At 38.7% G+C, this 27515-nt stretch overlaps 2 protein-coding genes across 4 annotated transcripts; both read right to left on the reverse strand.

Moving 5' to 3' along the window:
- Positions 1 to 920: 920 nt before the first annotated feature.
- LOC104243617 (WUSCHEL-related homeobox 11) lies at positions 921 to 27515 on the reverse strand. 3 transcript variants are annotated; one of them, XR_715244.2, is made up of 5 exons: positions 26781 to 27515; positions 25627 to 25829; positions 23478 to 23571; positions 8040 to 8202; positions 921 to 1043 (listed from the first exon to the last, which is right to left on the reverse strand). XR_715244.2 is itself a non-coding variant. In XM_009798836.2 (3 exons), the coding sequence occupies exons 1-3, from the start codon at positions 27370 to 27372 to the stop codon at positions 23554 to 23556; spliced, it is 789 nt and encodes a 262-aa protein (XP_009797138.1). In that variant the 5' UTR covers positions 27373 to 27515; the 3' UTR covers positions 23295 to 23553. The 3 variants fall into 3 exon arrangements, 2 of the variants coding, with proteins under 2 accessions (XP_009797138.1, XP_009797137.1); XM_009798836.2 differs by lacking the exons at positions 921 to 1043; positions 8040 to 8202 and having other exon boundaries at positions 23295 to 23571; positions 25627 to 25805; XM_009798835.2 differs by lacking the exons at positions 921 to 1043; positions 8040 to 8202 and having other exon boundaries at positions 23295 to 23571.
- On the reverse strand, positions 8423 to 9095 carry LOC138870521 (uncharacterized). Its single transcript, XM_070148332.1, has 2 exons — positions 8653 to 9095; positions 8423 to 8609 (listed from the first exon to the last, which is right to left on the reverse strand). The coding sequence occupies exons 1-2, from the start codon at positions 9093 to 9095 to the stop codon at positions 8423 to 8425; spliced, it is 630 nt and encodes a 209-aa protein (XP_070004433.1).

Raw genomic sequence — 27515 nt, forward strand, 5'->3', positions numbered from 1 at the left:
TGTTCTCGGAATGTCCACAGACTTACAAAATTTTCATGTATGTTGAGGTCTTACAATTTTTTCATGTTTGTTAAGGTCTTACAGTATTTGCATGCTTGTTGAGGTCTTACAGATGTAGTTGTTGATACTCAATGTGAGTTTTTATTTGAGACCGGGTCTACCCGTTTTGGGTCTTACAGCCCCGGGTTTTTAAGTGAATGGCGATTGGCGACAATCTCCGAGTCATTAAGTTTGCTTAGGCTCAGAGGCCATTACTTGCGAGCTCGGAATTGCCTTATCGAGGGCTTATTTTTGGAGATTCCGACCCTGGGGTCATGCGCTTTGTGAGTTTGCGATGCCAGTCTCCGAGTGTTCGGGACATATTTCCTTTTTAGGAATGTTTTGTGCTTTCCGTGCTACCTCATTAAGGGCTTATGAGTATGGAGTTCTGACCCTGAGGCCATGCGGGTGCCGAATTATTGACGCTAGTCTCCGAGTATTTTGGGGCGTTCTCGATGGAGGGATCCTTGCTGTGAAAATACTGAATTTGCTTTGAAGTTGCTTTTGGTGAAAGATATGTCACGCCCCAACCTCGGGAGGCACGATCGGCGCTCAATCTAGTGAACCCAACTGAGCAAGCCTTTTTAACAATTTCTACCCAGCTCAATACGATTAAGAAACCATGCTTTCGTTTATTTAGATAATAGCAAAAACGTACATTCAACATTGTTATTCATTTTCATATCACGAACCCTAAGTCGTGGTTAAGTTTTAAGATTTCATACAGTTACAGTTTAGAAGAACTAGAGTTTAGAATTACTATACAGTACATTGTCCCATCCGACATCCGAACACAACCCACACAAATGTCTATGGAGCCTCTAAGGACACAAAAGACAATTATGACAACGCCGGCAACAAGGCCCCGGCTATACCTCAAAAGTAGAAGTCTATAACAAAATATGTACAACATAACCCCTTGGAGGAGAAAAGGGGGGCTCACCAAGACTTTGAGAGGAGGATACTCCGCTACGCGCGATCGGCACTGTCTGCTATAGAGCCACCTACATTCATTCAAAAATGTAGCGCCCCCGGCAAAAGGGACGTTAGTACCATGGAATAGTACTAGTATGTATAACTAAACACCATCCTGTTAGAAAGAACAACCATACAAGAGTAAAAAAAAAATCATAAGGACTACAAATCTTCAAAGAAACACCACGTCAGCAAATAAAAGGTTTACATAGCTTTCACATAGTTTCCAAAATTTCAGGTTGGGGCATTCCATATTGTTGCATCATTATCCACAATACCACCATTTCCTTGAGCGGATTCCGATCACGGCCCGATCGGCTGAGTCGTCTTACCAAGACGTTACCCTTATTTCATTCTCACTTTCCAGTTTCAATTATCAATACATTACCACCATGTGTGTATAACATGGCATCCGATCACGGCCCGATCGGTTAAGCCATCTCACCAAGAAGTTACCCTTTTCCGTTAATCATCTCACTTCAATCTTTGCTCACATGTATTAGTTCATCGGCACTTGGGGCCACAATTACCACATTCCATAACTCACGTTTCACATTATTCCCATTTTCAACATTAACCTTTCCATTTAAGATCATAGGCACATACAAAAGCAATTTAGGTTATAAGCATATAGAGGAATTCATCTAGTTCGGCATATTAATCACAATGTAACCTTGACTTGACATTTAGGCATTTAGCACATAGCTCATGTTCTCTACACATCCTCAATTTACAAAGAATAACACATTAAACACATGGAGAAGCACCTTCCACATACATTTTCGCAATCATCAATTCATTTGACATAACAAGTACTACATCAATCAAATTTCGGACTTACAACATTTGCACGGGCACCATGGAGGCTCAATTTCCAAGAGGAGTGGGTTTTAGCCATACATATCTCAATAGAGCTTTCCTTAATTCCTTATAATAAATTCCGGAATTTCATAGCAACTTCGATCTATTTTATAAAAATTATAAATTGAACCAAGAATTAGAGACATGAATAAGATTCTAGCTCATTTTAGTAAATTATCAGGCACTAGGTGTGCACAGTGATTTTAGGACCCTTTTGTGAGATATTTCTATCGTTTTACATCCCTATTGCTATTTTTTTAGTTCACAACCTCCCCATACCCTATTATCTTTTATGCACGCAAGAAAATCCATTCTTATACCCATGAACCCCCAAGCTAATTAGTCATTCTAGTGTGAATTTCGAAACCAAAGGTTAGGGCTCAAGTTCTTACCTCTTAGGGTGAAGGTTAGCAAATTTTATTTAATAATCTTCAAGAGTTTAGGCAAGAATTGAGTGGGGATTTGACGAAGATCACCCTCTCTCTCTCTCTAGAACTTCCCCTCTCACTCTTTTTGCAGAAGAATATCTTAAAAGGGGTCTAATGGGGTGTTTTTAATGGGATGGGTCGGGTTTTAAAAGTTAGAAAATAGGAGCACCGACACGATCTGTGATCGCATAATGGACATGCGGCCCGCAGAATGGACTGCAAAGATGGCCCCAAAAACCTGAGCAAATTGCCCGGGTATGCAATAGAAATGTTGCCCGCACACCTGTTCTGCGGTCTCATAATGCACTGTAGAACTGCCCCTTACAAAAATTCCAAGGGGATTATGCGATGACTATGCGGCCCGCTTATTGATTATGCGATCGCATAATTGGCCGCATAGTTGACCTCAAATTAACCATCTAACTGTTTGACTCTGCGGCGACTATGCAGTCCACAAAGCTATTCTGCGATCGCATAATGGACCGCAGAAATGCACTTTTATGGAAAACATTGTTACTTAACTTTTTAATCCACGGATCAATCCAAAGAGTCCAAACTGTGGCGAGCAAGCTTACCGCAAAGAATTTTACAAATCTCTAACACATATACCTAACTTGGCACTACGAGCTTTCGGGTTTTGAGTAGAAATTTTCACGGGGCCTTACAAGATATTCTTTGAATGTTTGGCATAAGTACATGTTGTTTTGTTGCCGTGAGCCCGGCTTATGCGGACACGGTTTGTTTGACCGTTTGGCCCGGTACATCATTTCCTATTGGAACCTTGTTTGTCATTCCCTGGTTCTTCTAAGTGGATGACCTCTCAAGGGGGTGCCCTCCAGTGTTCAGGGTTGATTCCAAAAGAAACCTTGTAGGCTTGTCGAATCTTCCTTAGGTAGTGCATGGATGTTGCCTCGTTAAAACCCTTGCCGAGGAAACCTTCTTCGGGATAAAAGCTCAGCCGAAGGGAAAGAGTGCAACGGATGCCATTAAGGCCTTGGGATTTTCGACTTGGGTTAATACTTTCGACCACCCTGACCGGGCGCCTGCATATGGGTTAGTGTAAAATAATGAAAGAGGGAGGTGGTCTTACCTTATCGCGGGGTGCGCAGGCGATGTTCCAAGGCCTGATGTGTCCCTGTTGTTTGGAGTGAGGACCCGGTACAGTCCTACATTGTGTTTAATCGGGCTTAGCCGAAGACGTAGTTTGATTACCCTTTGACTCTTTCTATAGTGGAGATATTGGTGCCGGCGCTACGTTGTGTAACGCGAACACTTCCCTCGCCGTATGTTGTTCCCCGTAGACGGTTTTAATTCTGTCTTTTGCTGGGGATTTTATCATTTGGCGAAGAGGGGACGGTACCGCTTTCATGCGGTGTGTCCGCTGCTGCTCGAATAAGGCATTTATACCTCGTGTCTCCTTCGATGACATGGAATTTGGCGTTCCGTTCTGCGCCGGCCATGCCGACTGAGAGAATGGTCTCTCCTTTTGTTGTTTCAATCGCCGTGTTTAATCCATCAAGGCTCCGAGAGGCGGGCATGATTTAGCCTGGCAGTTCGTGCTGCGCTATCGACCTCGACCCGATAATGTTGGTCGGGCCACCTGAATTTACGAGCATATGTTTTATTTGAAATGAACGAATGAGAAAGAAGGTTACCAGTGCGTTGTTACGAGGTTGGGGCGAGGTTTCGGAGTCTTCCTCGCCGAACGCGAGGGTCTTCGGGTACGTATCCCCGGGTCCGTTTTTCTCCAGTGACAGATATTTTTGTCCTCCCTTTCATGAGTTCCTGGGGAGTGTCGATGCTCCCCCAATATCATGATAGCATGTCGTGGCCTATTTAATTCGTCCCTTTTAGCCGCCTTCTTTTCTCGAAACTGAACTTGAGCCTGATTGCTCAAAAGTTCTCGGCGGTGACTTTTACTGAGTAGCTTGGCTATTTCCCTTCGAAGCTAGTGGAAATCCTTTGTCCTATGGTTGTGCGCATTATGAAGTTCACGTACCAAGTTGTGATTCCTTTGGGAAGGATCTGACTGAATAGGATTGGGCCATTTGGTGTCCCTAGTTTTTCTGATTGTGAACATGATGTCTGATACAGCGACGTTGAAGTTGTATTCTGATAGGCGAGGTACCCTCATTGGCTTCGCGTCTCCGTCGGACCTGGCTTTGTTGATGAGCCCTCGAGGATATTATCCTCAATCCATTCTCCGACCGTTGTGAGGTAGGTTGCTCCTCGGGGGCACTCCTCCTATCTTCGGTGTACGGCTGGTATCTTTCTTTGTTTGGTTTCGGTTCCTTTGCCATGAGCCTACTTGGGTATACTAGGCCCGAGGGGGCTCCCGACTGGTCATCCTCAACCCTGATTTTTGACTGGTACCGATTGTGGACGTCCAACTAGGTCGTAGTTGGATACTCGATCAGGTCATGTTTCAACTGTTTTGAAGCCACCGAGCCTCGTTCATTCAGGCCTTGAGTGAAGGCCTGCACCGCCCAGTCTTTGGAGACTGGGGTAGTTCCATTCGTTCCGTTTGGAAACGAGGTACGAATTCTCACAGCATTTCATTCTCCCTTTGCTTAATCTTGAATACGTCGAACTTCCTTATTGCTACTTTGATGGCACCGACGTGTGCCTTTATGAAAGAATCTGCTAGCATGGCAAATAAACCTATGGAGTTGGGAGTTAGATTGTGATGCCACATCATGGCCCCCTTCGAGGGCGTTTCTCCAAACTTCTTCAGCAATACGGACTCAATCTCGTCGTCTTTTATGTCATTGTCCTTTACCGTGCACGTATAGGTAGTGACATGTTCGTTGGGATCTGAGGTCCCATTGTACTTTGGGAGTTCTGGCATTCCGAACTTCTTTGGAATGGGTTTCAGAGCTGCTTCCTCTGAGAACGGCCGTCGTACGAACTTCTTCGAATCACACCCTTCAGGACCGGAGGTGCGCCCAGGGTTTGGTCGACTCTGAAGTTATAGGTTATGACCTTGTTGTCGTTGGCTGCTATCATTTTCTCGCCCAACCCGGTCCTTTTGGTGAGGTCCTCCAGCTTTTTTACGATGGCAGGATCGGCTACTGATCCGTTGTTGCTCGATCTCTCTGGTACCTGTTCGGCTGGGGGAGTAGTTTCCAGTACTACTGAGCTGGGAATCTTCGGGTGGCTTTGCAACTGAGTGATAGCCAACTGTTGTGTCTGCAATATTTCAAAAATAACATGAAGACTAACTTCTTGCTCTTCTCGGGCTAGGGTTTTTGGGGCTTCCTGTTGATCGCCATCTTGTTTGCTCTAGTCGGTGTGTGAGGTTCCGTCGGCCTACCGTGCGTCTTGCGAATCCGCGTCCGCTGGAATCGGTTCAGGTGCATTATCGAGGTTCTGCGGTGGCGCGCCAATAACTGGAATGGCCATACCATTTTCTCCATGGTTTTCGAGGTTGTCGTTCTCAACTCTGTTTACTGAGCCAGGCATTTTGACCTGAAACCAAAGATCTTGGACAAGAAAATGCATGAAAGATAACTTGTGTTGTGTAACGGAACCAACAAGAAAATAAACACTATTATTTTTATCCCCATGGTGGGCGTCAAACTGTTTACCGTGAAAATGGTAATAATAATTAAATTTGTTGATGGGACTCTAAAAATACGTGATCTATTTTTATGCTAGTTGTTTAAGCAGTTGATGCTAGATATGTGGAGCTTAACGGTGGAATTACGAACTAAAGCAGGGTTATAATCGAACCTAGGGGCTAGCTATCCGGGCCTCAGGCTAACCGATGAAGGGCCTCGAGGTCGATGTTTGGGCTTGGGCTCTAGCTATCAGGGGTAACCGGGAAGGGACTAACAGTTAGAATATAATTAAAGGAAGCTATTTATGGCGAATAACAAGCAATGAATGAAGAACAAGTATGAAAGTGGTAAGCAACAGCGTCGATAAGATACGTTAGAGAGAAAAGAGAGAGAGAGAGAGATTTTATTGATCTTATGTAGAATGGTTGGAGCAACAGCAGCCCCTTACAAAGTGATAAGGATCCCCTTTATATAGAAAGGGAATCTCATCATAGTACAAAATACATTAATTGTAAAGGCTTGGAGATGGGACGGCTAGACGTGACACCTTGATACAAGCTCCGGGTAGGTCGGCTTCATTAGACTTAGCAGTGTGCCTTGGGAATCCCCTATTTTATTCTAGCCTCGATCAATATTCTCTTTGGGTCGATCCTCGATGAGCTTCGAGGGAGGGAGCTCGGTCACAACTTCGTGTCCTCGAAGTCTCGAGGTGTTCTTCTGAAGTGACTTGATAGCAAGAAATTGGACTCCCTGATTTCGCTGCATACACTTTTCATAATTTGTGATCCAGGAATCAGAAAGAATTTTGACAAGCTCATCTTTGGAAATTTGTCTGGTTATTTGGGTGCAAATGGTGTTTCCTTTGGTAGCATCAATATTTAAGAGTAAAGTATTTTCTCCTCCGGGAAGGCAAAGATCCATGGCATGATTTTGGACTCGCCACGCCATTTGGTAATAAAGAGTGGCTTGGATGGAATTTTTGGCTTGAGGGGCTCCTTGGATTTGGACTTGGATTTTTAGTGCTTCGGTTAAGTATGGATCATAAAGGGGCATGTTGAAATTTGGAAAGATAGTTATGATGACAGTCCCAGCATTCAGGGTAACTTCTACAGTACCCAAATTTGCATGTTGGTACTCCAAGTATCTTGTATCTAGAAGAGAAAGGCGAGCTACAACAGGTTGAACTTTTCTTCCATGATATGTTAAAGAGATTCAGATAGCACCAAAATGGATATGCGTAAAACCATGATCTCTCCATTGTCTGGGAAAATCATCTGGAATTTGAAGGGTGATAAATTGTTCCTCTCGAGTGGCAAGAATAGGATATTGGTCAAGTTTTGAGGAAGCAACATATTCTTTGACTCCTTTTGGTCTGTGTTGGACTAAGGAACGAATTTGAGTCCAGGGTGCAAACGATTTTTTGGCAAAGGCTGAGTAAGGGTTTATGAGAGGTAGTTCAGTGGAGGATACTTTCTGTTCATCGGGTAGAATATCTACTTCATAGAGGTAATCATATTTTTTGGACAAGGTTTTATATAGAATAGAAGACATATTCATTTTTGCAAGGGAAGAAGATGATGGAAATGACTCAGACATATTTAGTAAATTGTTCCTCCATCCAAAAGGATGGGCTGGCTCTGATACCACAGAGTTGAGAGATCTAGATAATACTTTAGCAGCAATAATAAAAAGAGTAGGGGAGAGAGAGTCCCCATGCTTAAGCCCTTGAGATGAAGAGAAGAATCCATGTCTCATACCATTAATGATGACTGAGTACCATATATTGAAAATGAGATTGTTCACTAAATCAATCGAATTATCTGAGAACCCAAATTTTCTACGCACTGCATATAAGAACTCCCAATCCATTCTATCATACATTTTAGCCATATCTAGTTTAATAATAACATTACCCCATGATTATTATGAGAATTATTGTGGACAATTTCATGCACTAACAAGACATTCTCATAGATGAGCCTATCCTTAACAAAGCCACGTTGATTGGGGGAAACTATTTTATGCAATAAAGTGTTTACTCTAAGAGAGACAATTTTGGAGATAATCTTGTTTGTAAAGTTAGACAAGCTAATGAGTCTAAAATCCAAGAAAGTAGAAGGATTGTCAATTTTAGGGATCAAAACCAAATAAGTATGAGAATAGAATTTGGTCAAACCTTTTCCTTTGAAGAATTCTTTCACAAAGGTAGTGACATCCCTTTCAATTATATTCCAACAACTCTGAAAGAAAGTGCCATTGAAGCCATTTGGTCCTGCTGTGCTGTGAGGGCTAAGGCTAAAAACTGTCTCCTTGATTTCAACTTCCTCTGCCATCATCACCTGAAACACAAAAAGGAATTCAATCTAGGATAGAATTGTTAATAGTAGGAGGGGTGAGATTAAAGAAATTTTGGAAGTATCTCACAGCTCTGTTGGCAATCTTATCATCCCCTTTAATCCAATTTTCTCTACTATTTTTGATATGGTTAACTTGTTGCATTCTTCTCTTTTCTCTAAGGATGGAGTGGAAGTATTTGGTATTCTTATCCCCTTCTTCAAATCACTTTATTTGAGAATTTTGCTTGAGCAAAGATTCTTGAAGATTAAGCCATCTGATATATTGAGCATGAGCCATGTTGACATCTTCTCTACTCTTTTCAGAGTTATCTTCTATGTCAATATTATCCAACTCCTGAAGTCTATCTTCCCAATTAGTAACAAGATCATTAATATCAACAATTTCTTTCCTACACCATTGGGAAAGTCTTTTACTAAGATCTTTGAGTTTACTTTGAAGAATCCACATAAAGCACTTTAGAACTCCATGATTCCCTCACTATATCAAAGAAGCCCTCAATATTAACCCAACAATTCAGGAATCTAAAATAGGAAATATGTTGGTGGGTAGCACTCAGGTTCTTCATAAGAAGGGGCCTGTGATCTGAACATGTCCTAGCCAGATGCCTAACAGAGGTTCTTTGAAATATTTGATCCCAGAGATCATTTACAAAAATTCTGTCAAGCCTGTTCCAAATTCTCTTCCCAGGTCTTCTGTTATTGCACCAAGTGTAATTAGAACCATTGTAACCCATGTCAATGAGACCACAGTTGTTAATACATGTTTGAAACTCCAGACTTTTGTACATCCTGTGAGGATGACCCCCTAATTTGTCATTTGGATCCATGATAATGTTGAAGCCCCCTCCCACACACCAAAGGGCATCAATAACCATACTATCTAGCTCGAGAGAATACCATAAGTCTCTTCTATCTTTGGATTTGCATTTAGCAGAAACATATATGTCCTTCTTATCAAAAATATTTTGAAAGTGGATTGTGATATGTTGCTCACTGATGGAAGTGACTGTAGTAGTGTTGTAGGAGTTCCAGAAACACCAGATTTGGCCAATATTATTGCTGCAACAATGTTGGAAACTCAAGAATTTCCTATACCCCTCCAATTTATCATTAGAGACAAAAGGTTCAAAGATAGCCACATATTGAGAGTTGTTGATGTTAATAAGATTTTTTAGCCTATGAATGACTTTTTTGGATCTAACCCCCCTAATATTCCAAAAAGGAGCACTAATCATTAAGATCATTTAGGGGGTTGTCTTCCTTTTGATTCCTCTTTATAGAGGGATGGGTTCTGTTCCTGTTTCTTTTGCCATTTTTCCTTGTTTCGCTCCTTCCTCTCCTGGTATTATGGTGTTGATCATCCATAATGGAAAGAGAATTTTGGTCTTCTTTGCTCTCCTCCTGTTGTTTGTTCGATTGCTCTACATCTTGACAGCTTTCAGAACTGATTTCTTCTTAAATGGGAGTTCTGTTATCATTTTTATATTTATATAAATCCACAACAAGTTGGAGACCTAGAAGGTTCCTTATCTCGGTCGAAACAGTAGAAGAACTGGAATTACCACTTTGTTCTTGGCCTTTTATCCCTTCACTATTGTCTTCTTGTATGTTTTGAATATTTCTGTTATGTTGCTGCAAGTCCCTCATTCCATTGCTCTCGATCAGCTTCTCAACAGAACTTTTACTAATATTCTCATCGTTTGGATCTTGGTGGGAGATGTTGTTTTTTGTAGTTAGGCTCAAAATGCTTTCTTCAATGGATTGTCTTGAGAATTCATTTTGTTTGGCTGCTGAAATGTTTTCCTCTATTCTTTTACTGTTGGTTGGTTTAAACACTACTTCGCTCTTCTTTTTTGGCAACTTTTTAGGATTCTACTTCTTAGTCTTCTTCTTTTTTTCCTTACTGATGTTGCGGTAGATTTCTTCCTGTTGCTATTTTTTATGTTGTCGTTTTTGGCTGATTTCCGGACTTGGCAGCTTTGGAGATTCTCCATTGCTACTTTCATCAACCTTGCTCCCTTCCTGTTCTCTGACTGTCTGAAAATCCTCAATACCTTGATTCTGTTTTTCTTTCCCTTCTTCTTGTAAATTTTCTGCTTTCTTTTTCTCCAATACTTTGCAATTGATCGTATAGTGACTAATTTTTCTATCGTGCTTGTAATACTTTGGGACTCCTTCATATCCCAGTTTCTGAGTTAGTCTTTGAGAGGGGAGTCTTCATATTCTTGGCCATCAAATACACTTTGAGGAAGTGGCTTTAGAAGGTCCACTTCAACTCTAATTTTCGCCACACTTGGCCTAGTTCTTCCCATGGTGGCAGCATCCAGAGCAAGAGGGGTTCCGATGGAACTTAGGAGTTGTTTGACATAATTCCAATCGTGCATATGAAATGGTAATCCTGGTAATAGAACCCAAGTTGGAGCGACAAGTAAATTTTCTTCTGATTTAAAATCCAGCGACCATTTTTGAAGCCACATTTGCATACCATCAATTTCAATGACCCTTCTAAACCATATTATTTTCCAATCCACCTCATTAAATAAGTCAATGAAAATATTATGGTTATCAAAATTCCCAATTCACGCTAACCCCTTAAGAGGAACAATGTCCTTGAATCTTGACCTAATTCTTTCAATTTGGGGACGGTGTCTTAGAAATCGACCCACAATTGTGAATTTACAAGACATAGCCATTATTCCATAATAATCAGAAGCTTTGAAGATAACAGTGGGCATACCGTTGTGTGTAGTGTGTCTAGCTTTCAGTTTTTCTTTTTCAAGCTTGAGATCGACCGTCGAGGGACTGGACGGCGCTGAGATTTTATCGGCATAAGAAGTGTTTCTTGTAATTGTTCCTTGCATGTGAGAGGGATCAACTTTATTTTGCTGAAGCCCTTCCAGACGCACCAGTTGGAGGCCTCCCGGCGGCTCCACCTGGAGGCGCGTGGACCAGAAGCGCTGAGAAATTAGCCGTTAGGAGATATTTTCGACGAGAGAGAAGGTCACGTATTTAAGTTAACTTTAAATTGCCTCTACTTGCCTCATTTGTCATATATGCTATTATACCTACTTCTTATCTCCTAGCTTTCCACATAACCTATATTAACAGGGTCTATTTTGAGAGAATATTGAAGAAGAATTTGAAATTCTCCTTAAGACATTCTACTTAAATCAGTATCATTTATTACGCTGACATATAAAGTTCACACCATTTTATTGTGATATAGGTCGAAAGAATGATAAAATATTGTCCAGGGTCATCCTCTTGTGTCTTTCTTTCACAAGATACAATATGGGAACCATGTATAATTGAAATTTATTGTATTGTTTATAAAAATAATGCAGAAGATACAACTTAATGCAGTTAAATTCGATTGAATAGGGTGGTGCATACAAGTATATTTTGCTAGCCCACATGCGCTAACTCTTTCGAACAATATAATCTAGTTTTTGGATGTGTATAGATACTATTGACACAATATATTCTGTGCTTTTGTATATATTTATAACATTGAATGATGGATTTCTGTATTTTATTTGAAATATATATTTTTTCTAAAAAGTAGATATGCTCATAAGTCAAGCCATGAAGATAAAATGATCTGCAATAGAACTTGGTGTGATTTTCATGATGATGGCTCTCTGGTGTGTTTAAATTTGGTTCTTCTCTAAAAATTGGTTCAAGTAATTGCTTTTGGTTACTGTACTATGATGGAACAAGCTTTCTTACTATCAGTGGTAAGAATTAACATATTATCATATGAGTGAAATCTGTCATTTGTACACCAAGGTTAATTAGGAGTCATAGTGGACCTTTCAAAAAATTGGAGTCATAATGGTGTATAATGCAACAATAGATGCTTTATTAAAAAGATTAGAACAGGATGTGCTAAAAGAATGAGATGTTAGCTTACAATGGACTTTGAGCTCCGTCTTTCCAAGATTGGTTCCACTGTTTTCTCGGCCTACTACTTATAGCCTTTTAGGTATGCAATCGCTTTAGGGAAGCTCGGTGCATTAAGCTCTCGCTATGTGCGGGGTTCGGAAAAAGGCCGAACTATAAAGGTCTATTGTGCGCAGCCTTACCTTGCATTGCTGCAAAAAGCTAGGCTCGAACTCATGACCTCCTGGTCACATGACAGCAGCTTTACCAGTATGCAATCGCTCATGAAGATAACTTTTGTTTAGTGTAGATATGTGCTTAAATTTATTATTTTTGTATTGTTGGACTATACACCGTGAAGATTCTCATATGAAAATTATGAGCTATAAAGTTGAGATCTATAAAAGTATCGCAGATTTATCGATGAAATTCAACTGATGCAACTGTTATAGACAGAAGAGTAATAATTCTGAACTTCAAGTGATGCATGGCCATTGTCCTATAGACAGAAGATTAATTATTTATATATTTAATCTATCTGTTAGGACACAATGCATAAGAATTATTCCTTATTTTGGTTTAAAGTAAAAAAACGACATTTTGGCCAAGATCTTTTGCAATATAGTACAAAGTAAAGAGGATAATGGACGGCCAGCTAAGTTGTGTGGACCCTTCGTTTTTGGCGCCACACCTATCTTGACACGAGAAGGGAGCGGGAAAGGGATACGTCCCAGATTCGGTCATCTAATTTCGGATATTTTGACCTGAGTCTATCGATAAATTTGAGGGAAAATTGAGATTTTGATTTCTCAAAATTAAAAATAAAACAGATTTAAGACATGGGAAATGGCATACCTTCAATATTGTAGTACTTTTGTCTCATATTTGGTTCTTTGTGTTTCAGAAAAACCAAGAATTCAAAGGGTCGTGTTCTGAGTTCGGACTTCTGATAGACAGTAGCAGCGATATAGATGGAGAGTTGGTGGAAGGCTTTGAATGGTTTTCTTTTTCTCTTTATAGCTCTATTTTTTATAATTTTGAATTGTTTTAGCCGAATTCTCGCACCCGTATTCATACCTAGATCCGCATCCCGAATCTTAAAATTTAGATTTTGCCGAATCTGACACTCGGATCCGTGCCCGTATCGGATGCCCGCACCTGAGCCCAAGCAACTTAGGGTCACAGAGTCATCATCATAAGTTGTTGGTAGCCTTCATTGGATTGCACGTTCACTTCGCACAAGATGAAGGGAGATCATTGTGTTTTGCTTTGATGGACCTAAATATTTTATATTAGCTCAACTTCGTCCACTTCAATTGCTGGGTTCTTTGTAGGTGATCTTAAAAATATTAAAGTACGTTATACTAAGAAAAATTCGAAAATAAATGTATCGATACCGGAAAAATTGAAAATCTAAATAGCTCTTTGATGGTGCTTCTTTTATAATGGAATTCTACAAGCCTGGAACGTCTTTTGTTTATGTACTGCACAATTTGTTTCTCCATTTAATTAAGCATTCTATTGCAAGCGATGGTAATTTTTATGTTTCTTTCTCACTAAGCCCTCCATCTAAATTTGGTGATTCATCTTTGCCTTTTCTTCTGCATCTCATACTTCTAAAGTCAGTAGTCAAGTCATCCTCCAAAAAATATAATGATCAAAGAAAGCATGCAACAGTGTGAGCCAATCTAAAATGATACTACTTACATTGATCTTAGATTCTCTTAATTAGTCATGTTGCTCATAGAAGGCTACTTTTTTATGTGTAGGCTTTTCCACAAGAAGTTTTGGAGCCACCTTTTTGATAGAATCTATTGTTGCTTCTATTATATTTATAACTGTAATTGTATTCATTTCTCAAGCATTAGCCTAAACATATGAGACCTTGAGTTGCTGACTTGACCCAGAACATACCTAACTATATATGATATGGTCTTTGCTATTGTTTAAAACTTTCCTGGCACCAAAATTTGTAAGTTAATAGAATTTTAATTTACCCTGTAATTTGTTATTTACTTGCACTGACTTTGTTTTCTCACAAGACACGAGGGAAGTGTTGACGCGGAAGGATAGCAAAGCTACACTGTGCTTGGTCGAGTTAAAGTAGTTATCAGGAAACTTGTGAGAACAAGTGCCTCTTTGTCATTTTTGTACTTGATTATTTTAGTAATCTGTCAAATGATAACTTTGTACATTAAGGTTTAGGTTTAATGTAAACACTTCTTTCAAGTCGTGACCTTTCATTTTCACAGCTATTCATTCGTTGAACCAGACATTTGTTGGAGTAATCAATTTTTTCATTAGCCAATTTATTAATTCTGGAGGTTTTGTCATGTATTTGTGGATATGTATTGTTGGGATATATTGATCGATAGATAGACAGACATATAAATAGATACTGGAGTAATCCTTTTTTTTTTTTACTATTTATAATCAGCCGTGAGCGATGGTGACTTTTTACCTTTAAAAATCTCAGAGGTTACTGGCTCACTTTGGTCGTCAATCCAAGACCAAAGGGGTTTTTGTCTCAATCAAAGGTGAAGCGACTATTTCTTCTTATATCTTACAGGTTAAGAAATAGTAGGATTTGCCTTTAAAATAGTTTATGAACGAAACATCTTGAGGTAAATTTCATAAGACGCATTGATCAGTTGCTATCTGTACAGGCAGGAAGCCAAATTTTAGAGTTGAAGTTTAACATCAAACATCTTTAAAATGATTTTACAGTGGAATGTAGAATAGTGGCAACAAGTCGAGGAGAAGCATATGGCACTACATCAAGTGTCTTTCCCTTAATCCAGAAGCCAAGAAATAACCGATGTGTGCCTTATCCATTCAAGTTTAACACCTTAACTAAATTGGAGGCCCTTTTCTCCTCTCGTTGCATTAGTTCAAGACGTTCAAGGACCGTTTATGCCCTAGAATCCATTTAAGAAGTAAACAAGTACTATATTTGAGGAAACATAATGATCAAAACTAGGGGCAGAAAATAGGCAGGTTGGGTCGGAAATGAGTGGGTTGAAAACGGGTAATACAAAACGGATAAATCATCCGACTTGATCCATATATAATACGGATAAAAAATGGATTAATCGTAGATAATAATCCATGGCTTCTTGAATATGATCACTTTTGGGAGAATTCCTAGTCTCCTTAACTTGAGGAACTTCCAATTTGAGGCGTTACAAATATAAAAGTTAAACTCATTAGTTATCCATTGGTTATCCATTTTCTAAGTAGATAATATGGTTTTTTGGTAATAAGATGTGAATATATTACCGGACAAACAAACCATCAATTTACACATAGAGAGCACTCACTACTATTGTAAAACCAGTAATTGAGCCTCGATCACTCTAAAAAAAAGCACCTACTAACTACATAGCGTATCAATTAGAAATCTAGTTTTACTTGCTTCCTTAGTATCTCTCAACATCTCAATTCTTTCTCTTATTACACTTTGTATTTGTTGCAAAACAAAGCTATTATCTACACTATGTCCTCTAAATTGTCACCAGTTTCGTACTTGCCATATTTGATAAATTACCGCACCATATATCGCTGCCATGATCTTCTTCTTAAAGCTGCTCTAATTTTTCCTGTTAATATTCTGCATTGTATCAGTCACCTCTGAACACCGTATGCTGAAACTAATCCATTGCTTTATCATTGTCCATAGCTGCCCAGCCCAAGTACATTAATGAAATAAATGTGTTGTATTATCGATATTTCCAGCATCACACATCCAACACGCTGCGTTGTCGCATTGTATTCCCATATCTCTTAGTCTATCTTTTGTCATGAGCCTTCCCTGCATAGCGAACCACACTATGAATCTGTGTTTTGGTAGCACTACCTTGTTCCATACTAATCCAGCTATCTGTAACTTAGGAGAGTCTTCTATTAGTTTCAAGTATCCTTTTGCCATCGAGTAGTGCCAATTAGTAGTTAGACAATACTTTCAATTTTGGTACAAACTTGTCATCCCCAGCTTTAGTTTGTTGAGCCTTCTCCAGTACCAACTATTGTCTACTGGTACCTGATGTTCCCAAAAGTTTATGCCATTGTTCATATATATACCATGCACCTACTTCACCCATAGATTATCTGCTTTCTCCATTAGCATCCATATCAATTTCCCCACTGCTTCTATATTCCAATTCCTACAACCTTTGACATTCAAACCCCCTTGTGCTTTTGGCTTGCAATATTTCTCTCATGCAACTAGAGAGACCTTTTTCTGTTCTGCGTTATTGCACCATAAACATTCTATGCATTTCCTATTAACTTCTTTTAATACACTCTGTGGGAGGATGAATACTGCTCCCCAAAAGTTATGTAATGAAAATAGAACAGAGTTTATAACTTGTAACTTACCTGCATAAGATAGATTCTTAGCAGAGTAAGTTCTAATTTTCTCTGTAATCTTCAATATCAATTGGTGACATTCCATCTTATTCTACTTCTTAGGCGAAAGTGGTAATCCCAAGTACCTTATTAGAAATGTCCCTACTACAAATTCAGTCATCTCTACTAACTTTTCCTTCAACTCTGTATCTACTCCAGCCACAAACGTATTAGACTTATATATCCACATTTGATGTTAAGCCAGTTACCTCTAAAAAATATTTTAGTGCTTCCATAACTCTACTATCAGAGCTAATATTTCCTTTGCAAAAAACCATGAGGTTGTCAGCAAATATCATATGAGTAAGCTTCTGTCTCATACACATCGGATGAAATCGAAAGTAAGTTTGGTAATTGACTTATTCTTCCCATAATTCTGGACAAGTACTTCATAACCATTTCAAACGAGAGATGTGATATCGGATCACCTTGCCTCAATTCCCTTCTTCCAGCAAAGTAATCATATCCCTCCCTATTCCCTTTGATAGAAAAGGAAGTAGTAGAAACACATGCCATTACCAATTGGATGAAGCTTCCTGGAAATCCACAGCCTTTCAGCATCTCCTCTATAAACTCCCAGGGTACCATATCATAAGTCTTCCTCAAGTCAATCTTCATTAAACATCTTGGAGTTGTTTTTCTGTTATATTGTCGCATGAGGTCATGATAAATCAATACATTATGCACTAGTGATCTTCCTTGGACAAACACTACCTATGATTCACTAACCAGTAATGGAAGTAATCTCTTAAGTCTACTACATAGAATTTTAGAGATACATTTGCATATAGTATTGCAACAAGAGATTGGTCTAAACTGCCCAACATTCATTGGATTAGGCACCTTAGGGATCAAACTAATCAGTGTTGCATTCAGTTGTTTCAATAGCTTCCCATTTTTAGAAAGTCTAACATAGCTTCGCTCACTTCATCACCAACTATCCTCCATGCACTCTTGAAAAAACCACTTCCAAATCCATCGGGCCCAAGGGCTTTTGTTCACATTTATACTCATCATTGCATCTTTAACATCTTTCCTTGTGTATGGGGCAATTAAATCCAGTTGTTGTGTAGTTAATTTGTGGCCATTATGTAGAAACCATGGTGATGCTATTCTTCTCCACCCTCCATGTTCCCTTAATAGTTCTTTATAAAACTTAACAAACACTTCAGTTATAGCTTCTAGATCATCCTGTATATTCCCATTACTATCTTGCACCTGTGTGACTGCTTGTACTAACTTCTTGTACATGATAATAGAGTAGAAGTACTTAGTATTATCATCCTCCAGTCATATCCAATTAGCTTTATTCCTTTGTTGAAGAAATATTTCTGCCAGGTAGTTAGATCTCTAAAACTTTGCCCCCAATCTCCTCGTCTCTTGTTGTAAGTTCACATCCAAAGGATTAAGCTGAAGTTGTTCTTGGCTCTTCAACAGCTGCTCTCTATCTAGTGTTGCTTCCTTCGCTATGTTATGAAGTTTCTTTTATGCAGCTTCTTGAAACATCTTCCATCCTTCTATGTCCTGCTTCCATCCATCCTCAACTATTTCTATAAATTGGGAATGAGTACTCCATACATTACAGTATTTGAAAGCTTTCTTTCTCCTACTAGTATGATGCATGGTTGTGACTTGTACTGGGTTGTGATCACTCACCCCTTCAGGTAAGAACCTTGCTCGACAGTCCACCATATTATCCATCCAATCCCTATTAACAAACACCCAATCAATTCTAGAGAACACATTTCCATTCTCTTGTTTGTCATTCCATGTATAAGAGCATCCTTCATTAGGAAGTTCCATCTGTCTATTCTTGTCTAAACATGTTTGAAAATCCAGAACTTCAGCTATAGTAAACGGATTACCTCTTTTTCTGCCCTTCACATGCAAGACAGAGTTGAAGTCTCCTAACACTATCCATGATTGATTTATTCCCACTGATACTTGATTGAAGTACTCTCATAATGCCTTTCTCTCTTCCTTCTGATTGTATGCATATACAAATGTAGCTATAAACTCCACTTTTAATAGTAAGTGATTCACCTTGCAGGTTATAGCCTGAGCATTCTCACTAATTATTGTAATATTATATACTTCCTCCTTCCACACCAACCAGATTCTCCCATTGTAGTGAGACAAATGGTTAGTATAGTATTTCCAACCTTCAAACATTCTAGCATTTATTATATCAATCTTATTATTCTTTATTTTAGTCTACAAAAGACCAATTAATCCAACATCTAGCTCATTGCAGAGGATTTTAACTTCCTTCTGCTTGGTGAGGCCATTCAGGCCTCTCACATTCTAGCTAAGTATATTAACCATCCCCCACTTGGAGAGATGATAGTCCACCCTCATTCCATGTACTTCCCCATTCTTTTCACCTTCCTCCCTCCCAAGTGGCATGAAAGAGTTTTTGGTTATTATTACATTCTTGATTATATCCTGAGCCCCATTTCCATTCAGTGTCATCACTGGTTGAGTCCACCCTCTCCCTTGATACCTTCTGTTCCTTCCCATCTCCTGCACCTGTTTAGCAGGATTTGTCCTTTGATCAAGCTCATTAACACTCGTAGATGTACCCTCCATGTAACGCCCCAGCCGGTCGTTTCATGAGTTACCGCTCCATTTTCCCAATTTCTACTTCTTATTGCTTTATTTATAGGTTCTATGTGTTATCGGGTTGGTTGGCTCCGGTTCAGACAGGATTTGGTAAGGTTTGAGACACTTAGTCTCTTTTGAGGAAGCTTAAATTACAAAAGTCAACAGGATGTTGACTTATGTGTTAGAAGGCTCGGATATGAGTTTCGATAGTTCGGATAGCTTCGGAAGGTGATTTGGGACATAGGAGCATGATCGAAATGTGTTTTGGAGGTCCAGAGTAGATTTAGGCTTGAATTGGCAAAATTGGAATTTTGGCGTTTTCCGGTTGATAGGTGAGTTTTGATATAGGGGTCGGAATGGAATTCCGGAAGTTGCAGTAGTTCCAGTGTGTCATTTGGGATGTGTGTGCAAAATTTCAGGTCATTCGGACGTGTTTTAGTAGACTTTTTTATCAAAAGCGTAATTTAGAAGATTTTGAAATTCTTAGGCTTGAATCTGATGCGAATTTGGTGTTTTAATGTTATTTTGAGTGTTCCGAAGATTGGAAAAAGTTTGAATGATGTTATGGGATATGTTGGTTTGTTTGGTTGAGGCCCCGGGGGCCTCGAGTGAGTTTTAGGTGGTAAATCGGACCATTTAATGTTGTGAAACTGCAGAAAACTGTTGTTAAGTGTTGCAGACGATTGGCCTTCGCGTTCGCGAGTGGGGCCTTGCGTTCGGGAAGGGTTAGCAGGTGAGGTTGGAGTTTTGTCCTTCGCGTTCACGAGGTAGGTCCTGCTTTCGCGAAGGGCTGGGCCATTGGGCATCGCGTTCGCGAGAAGGGGAGCCGCATTCGCGAAGGTTGAGTTGTAGAGTCATCGCGTTCGCGAGGTAGTGGTCGCGTTCGCGAAAGAGGGAAATGTGGTCAACATCAGTTTGTGCTTCGCGAACGCGAGGCTTTGACCGCGTTCGTGAAGAAGGATTTAATGCATGGGCAGAATGTTTAAATGGCGATTTGTCCGTGACTTTGGGGCTAACTTCCACCATTTTTGAGCGATTTTGGAGCTTTTTGAAGAGGATTGAAGAGGGATTCAAGGGGAATCACTTGGAGGTAAGATTTATGGACTTAATACTTGATTCTAATGTGAATTCTACCTAATTAATCATGGAATTTAAGCCTAATATTGAAGAACTAGGGGTTGTAATTGGAGACCTAGAATTTGGGATTTGAGGGGTCGTTTATGGTTGGATTTTGATGTTTTTGATATGAATGAACACGGGGAATGATAAGGAGTCTATTGATGTAATTTTTATCAGAATTCGAGAAGTGGGTCGGGGGGTCGGGTTTGGCCAATTTCGGGATCTGTGTTGTAATTTGATTTCTTTCGAGTGGGCTTTGTCCCCTTAGCATATTTTGATGGTTTGCACTAATTTTGGTTAGATTTGGAACATTCGGAGGCTGATTCCAGAGGCAAAGGCAATGCGGGTTAGAGATTTGGACCGGATAGAGGTGAGTAATGATTTTAAATGTTGTCGTGAGGGTATGAAACCCCAAACTTCACATCGTTGTGCAATATTGAGGTGACGCAAACGCTAGATGACGAGCGTGGGGTAGTGAATCGTTAGGGATTGTGACTTAGTCTATCCCGAATGACTATTTTATCGCGTATTTGATTGAAAACTATTTGCTATCACCATGTTTTGGGCTGAATGCCATATTTGGGCCTCGTGCCAACTATTTGGACCCTTAGGGGATTTTTACTGATATTTCCTCACTGTTTTGACTTTATACTTGTACTCAGCCATGCTTTATTCTACTGTTCTCATAACTCAGCCATGTTTACTTGTTTCAACACTTTAAATGATATTTTAAATAATAATTTGGGCTGAGCATCATGTTTTACTGTTGCCCGAGTGGCTTGTGAGATTCTAACTATATAAGGCTGAGGGCATGTGTTGTGAGGATATACTGATTCGTGATTAAGAGGCCGAGGGCCTGAGATTGTACGCCACGAGGTGACTTGTTTATATGAGGCCGAGGGCCTATTGATTATGCCATGAGATGGCTTGATATTTCGCTTGGACTGTAAGGGGCCGCTCCCGGAGTTTGTACACCCCCAGTGAGTGCGGGTATCCATTGTGATATAAGATATAGCCCGAGGGGCTGGTGTTGTTCTATGATATTGCTCGAGGGGCGGATTTTGTTGACGTTGTGCCCGAGGGGGATAATTTTTATGTGTTTATCTGTTCTAGCTGCTTTTCATTTAATTGTTTAACTGTTAAAAAGGTGTTTTAAAGAAGCTTCTTCTGAACTAAGTATTTTTATATATTTTCACTGTTTCATTGCTTTTATTGGTTTTATATTGCTTCTTTATAGTATGTTGATGTGCTTTTACGTGATTTCTTATTGCTCAGTCTTCATTTATTATTATTACTCACTGAGTTGGAGTACTCACTTTACTCCCTGCGCCCCGTGTGCAGATTCAGGCGCTTCAGGTCCTGCTTGCGAGGGTTGAGAGCTTCTAGTAGATTTCGGAGATTTACTAGTTAGCTGCTCGGCGTTCCCAGCCCAGTGCTTCTCCCTCTATCTTATCTTCTCCTGTTTTAGTTATGTAATAGTTGTGTAGACTCTTTCAGACTTGTAGTTTTTATGATAGATGCTCATGATTGGTGACACCCCGATGTCGGGCTATGTCTATTCCGCAACTGTAGTATTCACCTTATTTTGGGATTATTTTTATGTTAAAAACTTAATTTGTATTACTTTAACTGCTTAAAATGATTTGGGAGTGTGTCAGCTGTCCTTGTCTTCACGAGAGGCGCCATCACTATCGGGTCCGGATTTAGGGTCGTGACACTCCACCTAATTGGTATTCTCCACTGAAACAACAATAAGTTTGCCATCTCCCTTAGTAGGTACCCCCACCTCACTTTTGTTCTCCTTATTCCTCCTACATCTATCCTCTGTATGACCATATTTTTGACACACCTCACACCTAGTTGGCTTCCAATCATATGTCACCATTTGCTCAATGATCTCCCCTTTTTCATTCGTGAAGTAGATTTCCTTAGGAAATTGATCCCCTACCGTCACTGCAACAAGCATTCTAGCAAATTGCAATCCTACTTTTTTCTCTGTATTCTTGTCCACCATTAATGGCTTCCTAATCAAACTTCCTATCTTACTTTATCCTGTTGCACTCCAATACTTAAACTCCAGCCCTGGCAGTCTAATCCATATTGGAACAGTACACAGTTCTGTTTTGGAGAACTCCATATCTGGAATCCAAGCTTTAACAATAAAAGGTTTGTTATCAAAATGAAAAACTCATGAATGACTTCATTCTTTCCCAACTCAGTATCAAACCTCACCATCACAATGTCATTTTTGAGCATTGCTAGTTTGTTAATTCCATGTGTTTCCCCATATCCTCTACAAAACAATTGCATTTCTCCAATATATGATTTCAGATTCTACATCATCCAATTCTATCTCCCTTATCATACGATCCCCATCCTTTTCAGGACTCAAAAATTCAAGTTTAAATCTAGTATTAGATATTTTAGAAATGTCAAACGTATCCCAAATTGACTCTGCATGTGCCTGCTTACCAGCTTCCTTCTCTTGTGCTTCGACTTCATCCGCCCAGGATAGTCTGCTTCCACTTCCTTGACTTTTGACAGCATTGTTCCATTTGCTTACTCTCTCCTTCGCTGGTGTTTTTGATGGCTATGCAATTTGCTGAACCTTAATTTCCTCCGTTACTGTTTTATCAATTTCCGCTCCATTCCCCTTTTTTGTTGGATTCCTTCATGTGCATCTTGCATAACATTCTTCCCCGGTGCTTTCTGGATCGGAATTTGTACAGGGATGACGGTTTTCGCTCTCCTTTCCATGGATGGCGTATGTTATGACTAACGTGCCCCGAGAGAGTTTTCAGTCATCATGCCCTTAGGTTACTCTTGTAGATAATATGGTTATTATCCATATTTGACCCATTTTTAAAAAAGTTCATTATTCAACCCATTTTTTAACGAATAATACGGGTGGATAACTATTTTGCCACCACTAATCAAAACTATAAAAAAAACAAAAAATTAAAAAAAGGTCAAGGATCGCAAACTCAAACACCTAGATACAGAAGAGAAGAAGAAAAAAGTAGAAAAAAGCATTCGACAAACGGGGACCAAGTGCTAATATATTATATTTTGATAAGCGGGAAATAGCTTCATTTGCCTCCAAGAAGTACAACCTTAATTTCACGACTAAGATTTGTGACACAGTAATTTTTTTCCCTGATGGAGAAATACGGGCGGAAGAGGGATAGCATCTATCAAGACAAACTATATATGGGTACTTATTTCGTAAATATAACAAAACTCACCTACTTGGTAGAATACAACAGAAAACAACAGTACAACGAAAGCTCCTCAACAAGTCAAGGGTTGGTACGATTCACTTTAAGCTGGTCTTGAAACCTGTAAACAGATTTACTTCTACATTAGTCTCCTTTAAAGGAGTGCATAAATTAAATGGTTAGTAATTTTTTTTAAAAGCGGTGCTATTATAACCAAAGTTCTCAGTACGAATAAAAAAGCATAAAATAGTTTGAAAAAACTATGAATCGAAAAAGCGTCTCATATATCAACTTATCAAGGTGCTCAAGTCTCAAATAATGAGTGAGTGATGGAAGGGTGGGTGTAGTAAATATGGACAAAAATATTGATATGATTCTGGGCTTAGTTTTAGGGAGATAAAGAGGGCTGGTTTGAGGATGTCAGTAATTATTCACTGAAATATTTAAATTTAATTAATTATATGTTATCAGTTCATGAAACAAAAACTTATATGGTGTTAAGCTCATCGGACCACAGGAAAAGAAGTACATATACCTCTAACAAGTGGAAAACACAGTAAAATTTAGTAATTTATTACTGGAGTTTAAACTTATCTGGAAATTTTGGCTGATCGGTTATTAGATGCACGAAAATGCTTCGCCAAGAAAAAGAACGAGAAATTTCCAGTTTTGCAGTTTTTAGAACTTCCCAAGACCCTAATAATTCCCTGCAGGTCATTTATATATATATATATATATATATATATATATATATATATGTACTCCCTCCGTATCAATTTATGTGAATCTAATTCCTTTTTTGTCTGTTTCAAAAATAATAACCCCTTTTTAAATTTGAAAATAATTTAGTTTAAAATTACAATTTTACTAACAAATACTCTAGACCACTTTTTGACTTGTTTAGGACCACAAATTCAAAAAGCCTTAATTTTTTCTTAAAATCCGTACTCAGTCAAATAGGTTCACATAAATTGGAACGGAGATAGTATATGTTAAAAAATAATGTTCTCTTAAAAAAAATTTGTTAAGAAAATCCTTATACATTTTTTCTTGAATTTTATGACGAAGTTTACCGACAATTTAATCCAAAAAGCGCTATGGTTTCTTGTTTTATGAGTGCCGCCATTGTTGTCGTGAACAGTTCTACAGCAAATTCAGATCATCAGTTCTCAACACAGCCTAAAAGACAAAAAATTTCTAGATTTGCAGAGGAATCTTGTTTTGTTGTTTAATTTATAATTTTTGGAATCCTACGCAGATTTTGAGGTATCCTAATGATTTAGCCAAAAGCGCATGAGACCATACATGATATTTTATATTCTTTAACAAAATGAAAAAGAATTACCCGTGTCATGATATTGAACTAATAATAAAAGCGGTGTTATAACTCATTAATATAGAAGACGGGCAGAAGAATTTTGTGTCAAAAACACGTTTTAAAACTTTAGGGGAACGAAAAAAAAGAGGAAAAAGAAAATGAAGCAAGAGAGTGGCTATGGCAGCGTATAAATGTGTGTGAAGTAATTAAATGTTAAATTGATTTTGGGGTAAGGAATTCTCTAAAATTAAAATAGGTAAAGGCAGTTAAGCATATACTATAAGAATTAACCCAACCTCAATTCTTAATGATTAGCCAGCTCACTTAAACTCCTTCTGATTTTCTTTAAAGATTAACATGAGTCCACTTTAATTGATTTTATTTTACTGTTTTCGTATATATTAAAAAATTCTTCTTTTAATAACAATAAAATTGATCCTATTAACCTTTACTATCTTTTCAATTTGTTCATTAGAAATTTAACACATATTCTGACACGTTTTACTCTAAGCATAACTTTGAAGAAAAAAAAAATTCTCCTTGATATCTTAAAAAATTAAATATTATGAACCACAATTTTTTTTTAAAAAAATTAATTAAATTGAACCGGAAGAATTATTAAATTAGTTAACAGGAAACAAGCAGATACAATGAACGCATGCAGCATTAAAGATTCCTCCATCCTACAAGTAAATTGCAGGCACCCTACCCTTCCCTTTCGAGCCGAAAAAAGGGAAAAAATGCAAACGAACCTAACTTATGTTGACCTAAATGCACGAATCGAAATATATACATATATATATATATATATATGGTCCCAATATATAGGCGGGAGAGTGGGAGGGAATGGTAGCTTACCAGGAAGTAGCTTTCACCATGCTGCAAACTCTGAACTACAAAGCCATATTCATTAACTGGCAGTGGCACCCCAGAGGAATGATACAAAGCCAAGTTTTCTTGGCCGAACATAGAATTCATGTCAAGTGGTCCCCTTGGCACCTCTGTCGCTACTCCATTAATAAAAACTGTGATAAACCCTGAAACACATACTACTTCAGCACCTGCGCAGAAATATAACTCAACACTTTTACACTACACTACTTATAACCTTATAGGAGTATCAAACGAGTCAATACTAAAATACCTGAACCCGACCATATTTTTTGTGGGTTTATTTCATCTAAAAAGGTCAGGTATGAGATCGGCAAATGAAAGGCTTGTAACTTACAGAATGAAGATGGGACAACAGTGGATGAAAAAATACGGCCGGGTTCGGGTATTTTAGTATTGACTCATTTGGCATGGATGGAAAAATCAGGTGACAACATTTAATTGGATATTTATTACACATCATATTTGTGTATACAAACGCACTATATTTTTTGTACTTGTTTTAGCTTTTATGTTAAAGTGGAACATTAAAAATATAGTTGGAGGGCCAAAATGGAACATATAAAATAGAGTTGAAGGGCCAAAATGATACAAGGCAGAGATAGAATGCCAAATGAAAAATGGTGCCAAGTTGAATGGGCTGTATAGGAAAATTTTATTTTGTGTCTCATACAACTGACACTAGTTGTTTATGACAATTTTTTTGTCTCATAATTTTGTGGACCCAGATTTATATGGACCCAAAAATATAAGATTGAGGTACACAAATTTATGAGATTAAAAGGAGACTCATACAACTAACACTAGTTGTATGAGACACAAAATAAATTTTCGGCTGTATATGTATTTGGCCAACAAACTTTGTTGGTACGATATGATATGTCAACTCAAAACATTTTTTCCCTTCTAAATTACTGTTTTTTTTTTTTTTTTTGCATATAATTCAAGTGGAGTGTTCCCTCCTTATATTCCGGGGCAAGTAGAAAAATGCCGCCATTTATTGTGAGAACAAAGCCTTGATTAAGGTAGCAAGAAGTATGAATCTCATAAATAGTTGCCAGTATGGCTTAGAAAAACGTCATAATTAAAATAATTGTTGGAACTTTGAGAAAGACCAATACCAGTTTGGTAGTGCAAGTTAGCATTGTCTGCTGGTGAGCACAAAATTGAGCTAACAGAAGAGTTTTGCTCGATTTCCGGAAGACCCATTTGACCAGAAAAAGGGAAGAGGCCATTAGTACCATCATTTGCATTATTTCCCATATCTCCTCCACAAGAAGACGAAGAAGAACCAAGAACAAGATAATTGGAAGGTGCAGCCATAGGGAAAGAAATGGATGAGGGGCCAAATTGAATTGCACAGCCACTACTACAGTTTGCAGCTTGTTCTCCTCCACTTCTACTATTCTCGTTGGTAGCATTAAGACTCGCCTGAATTTGTCTTTGACGACGGCGAGACCTTGAGCGGCGGTTTTGAAACCAGTAGAAGACATTTGCATCTCCAACAGCGCCAAATTGCTCCAGAATTTTTCGTATTCTCACCGTCTCATCTTTTGGTGGATTTACCATTCCACTATTGAAGATTGACTCAAGTATTAGGATTTGTTCCGGCTTTGGATTCCACCTTGATCTCACCGGTTCATTTCTTTCGGAATTAGACCGGGTTGAATTAGACTGGTTTGATGAGGTAGAGTCTTGCGCTTCATCTTCCATGTCTGAGGAGTGAAATAAGATAAAAACTCAAATGTAAGGGAAAAGATACCAAAGAATAAAGTACACGGAAAGTTGTCTCCATCAAGGGAATTATTTGGGTATTTAAAGGCCTAAAGGGAATGTTAGTTGCTGAAGTTACTGTC

Source organism: Nicotiana sylvestris, chromosome 6 (assembly GCF_000393655.2).
Source record: "Nicotiana sylvestris chromosome 6, ASM39365v2, whole genome shotgun sequence".
In the NCBI taxonomy this organism is placed as follows: domain Eukaryota; kingdom Viridiplantae; phylum Streptophyta; class Magnoliopsida; order Solanales; family Solanaceae; genus Nicotiana; species Nicotiana sylvestris.

Excerpts from the sequence above, each read along its gene's own strand:
- LOC138870521 (XM_070148332.1), bottom strand. The coding sequence starts at position 9,095 with ATGGTTATTGATGCCCTTTGGTGTGTGGGAGGGGGCTTCAACATTATC. Across the intron at positions 8,610-8,652 it reads CTTTATGTGGATTCTTCAAA|GAAAGAAATTGTTGATATTA; the intron begins GTAAACTCAAAG and ends CCAATGGTGTAG.
- LOC104243617 (XM_009798835.2), bottom strand. The coding sequence starts at position 27,372 with ATGGAAGATGAAGCGCAAGACTCTACCTCATCAAACCAGTCTAATTCA. Across the intron at positions 25,830-26,780 it reads TAACTTGCACTACCAAACTG|GTGCTGAAGTAGTATGTGTT; the intron begins GTATTGGTCTTT and ends ATTTCTGCGCAG.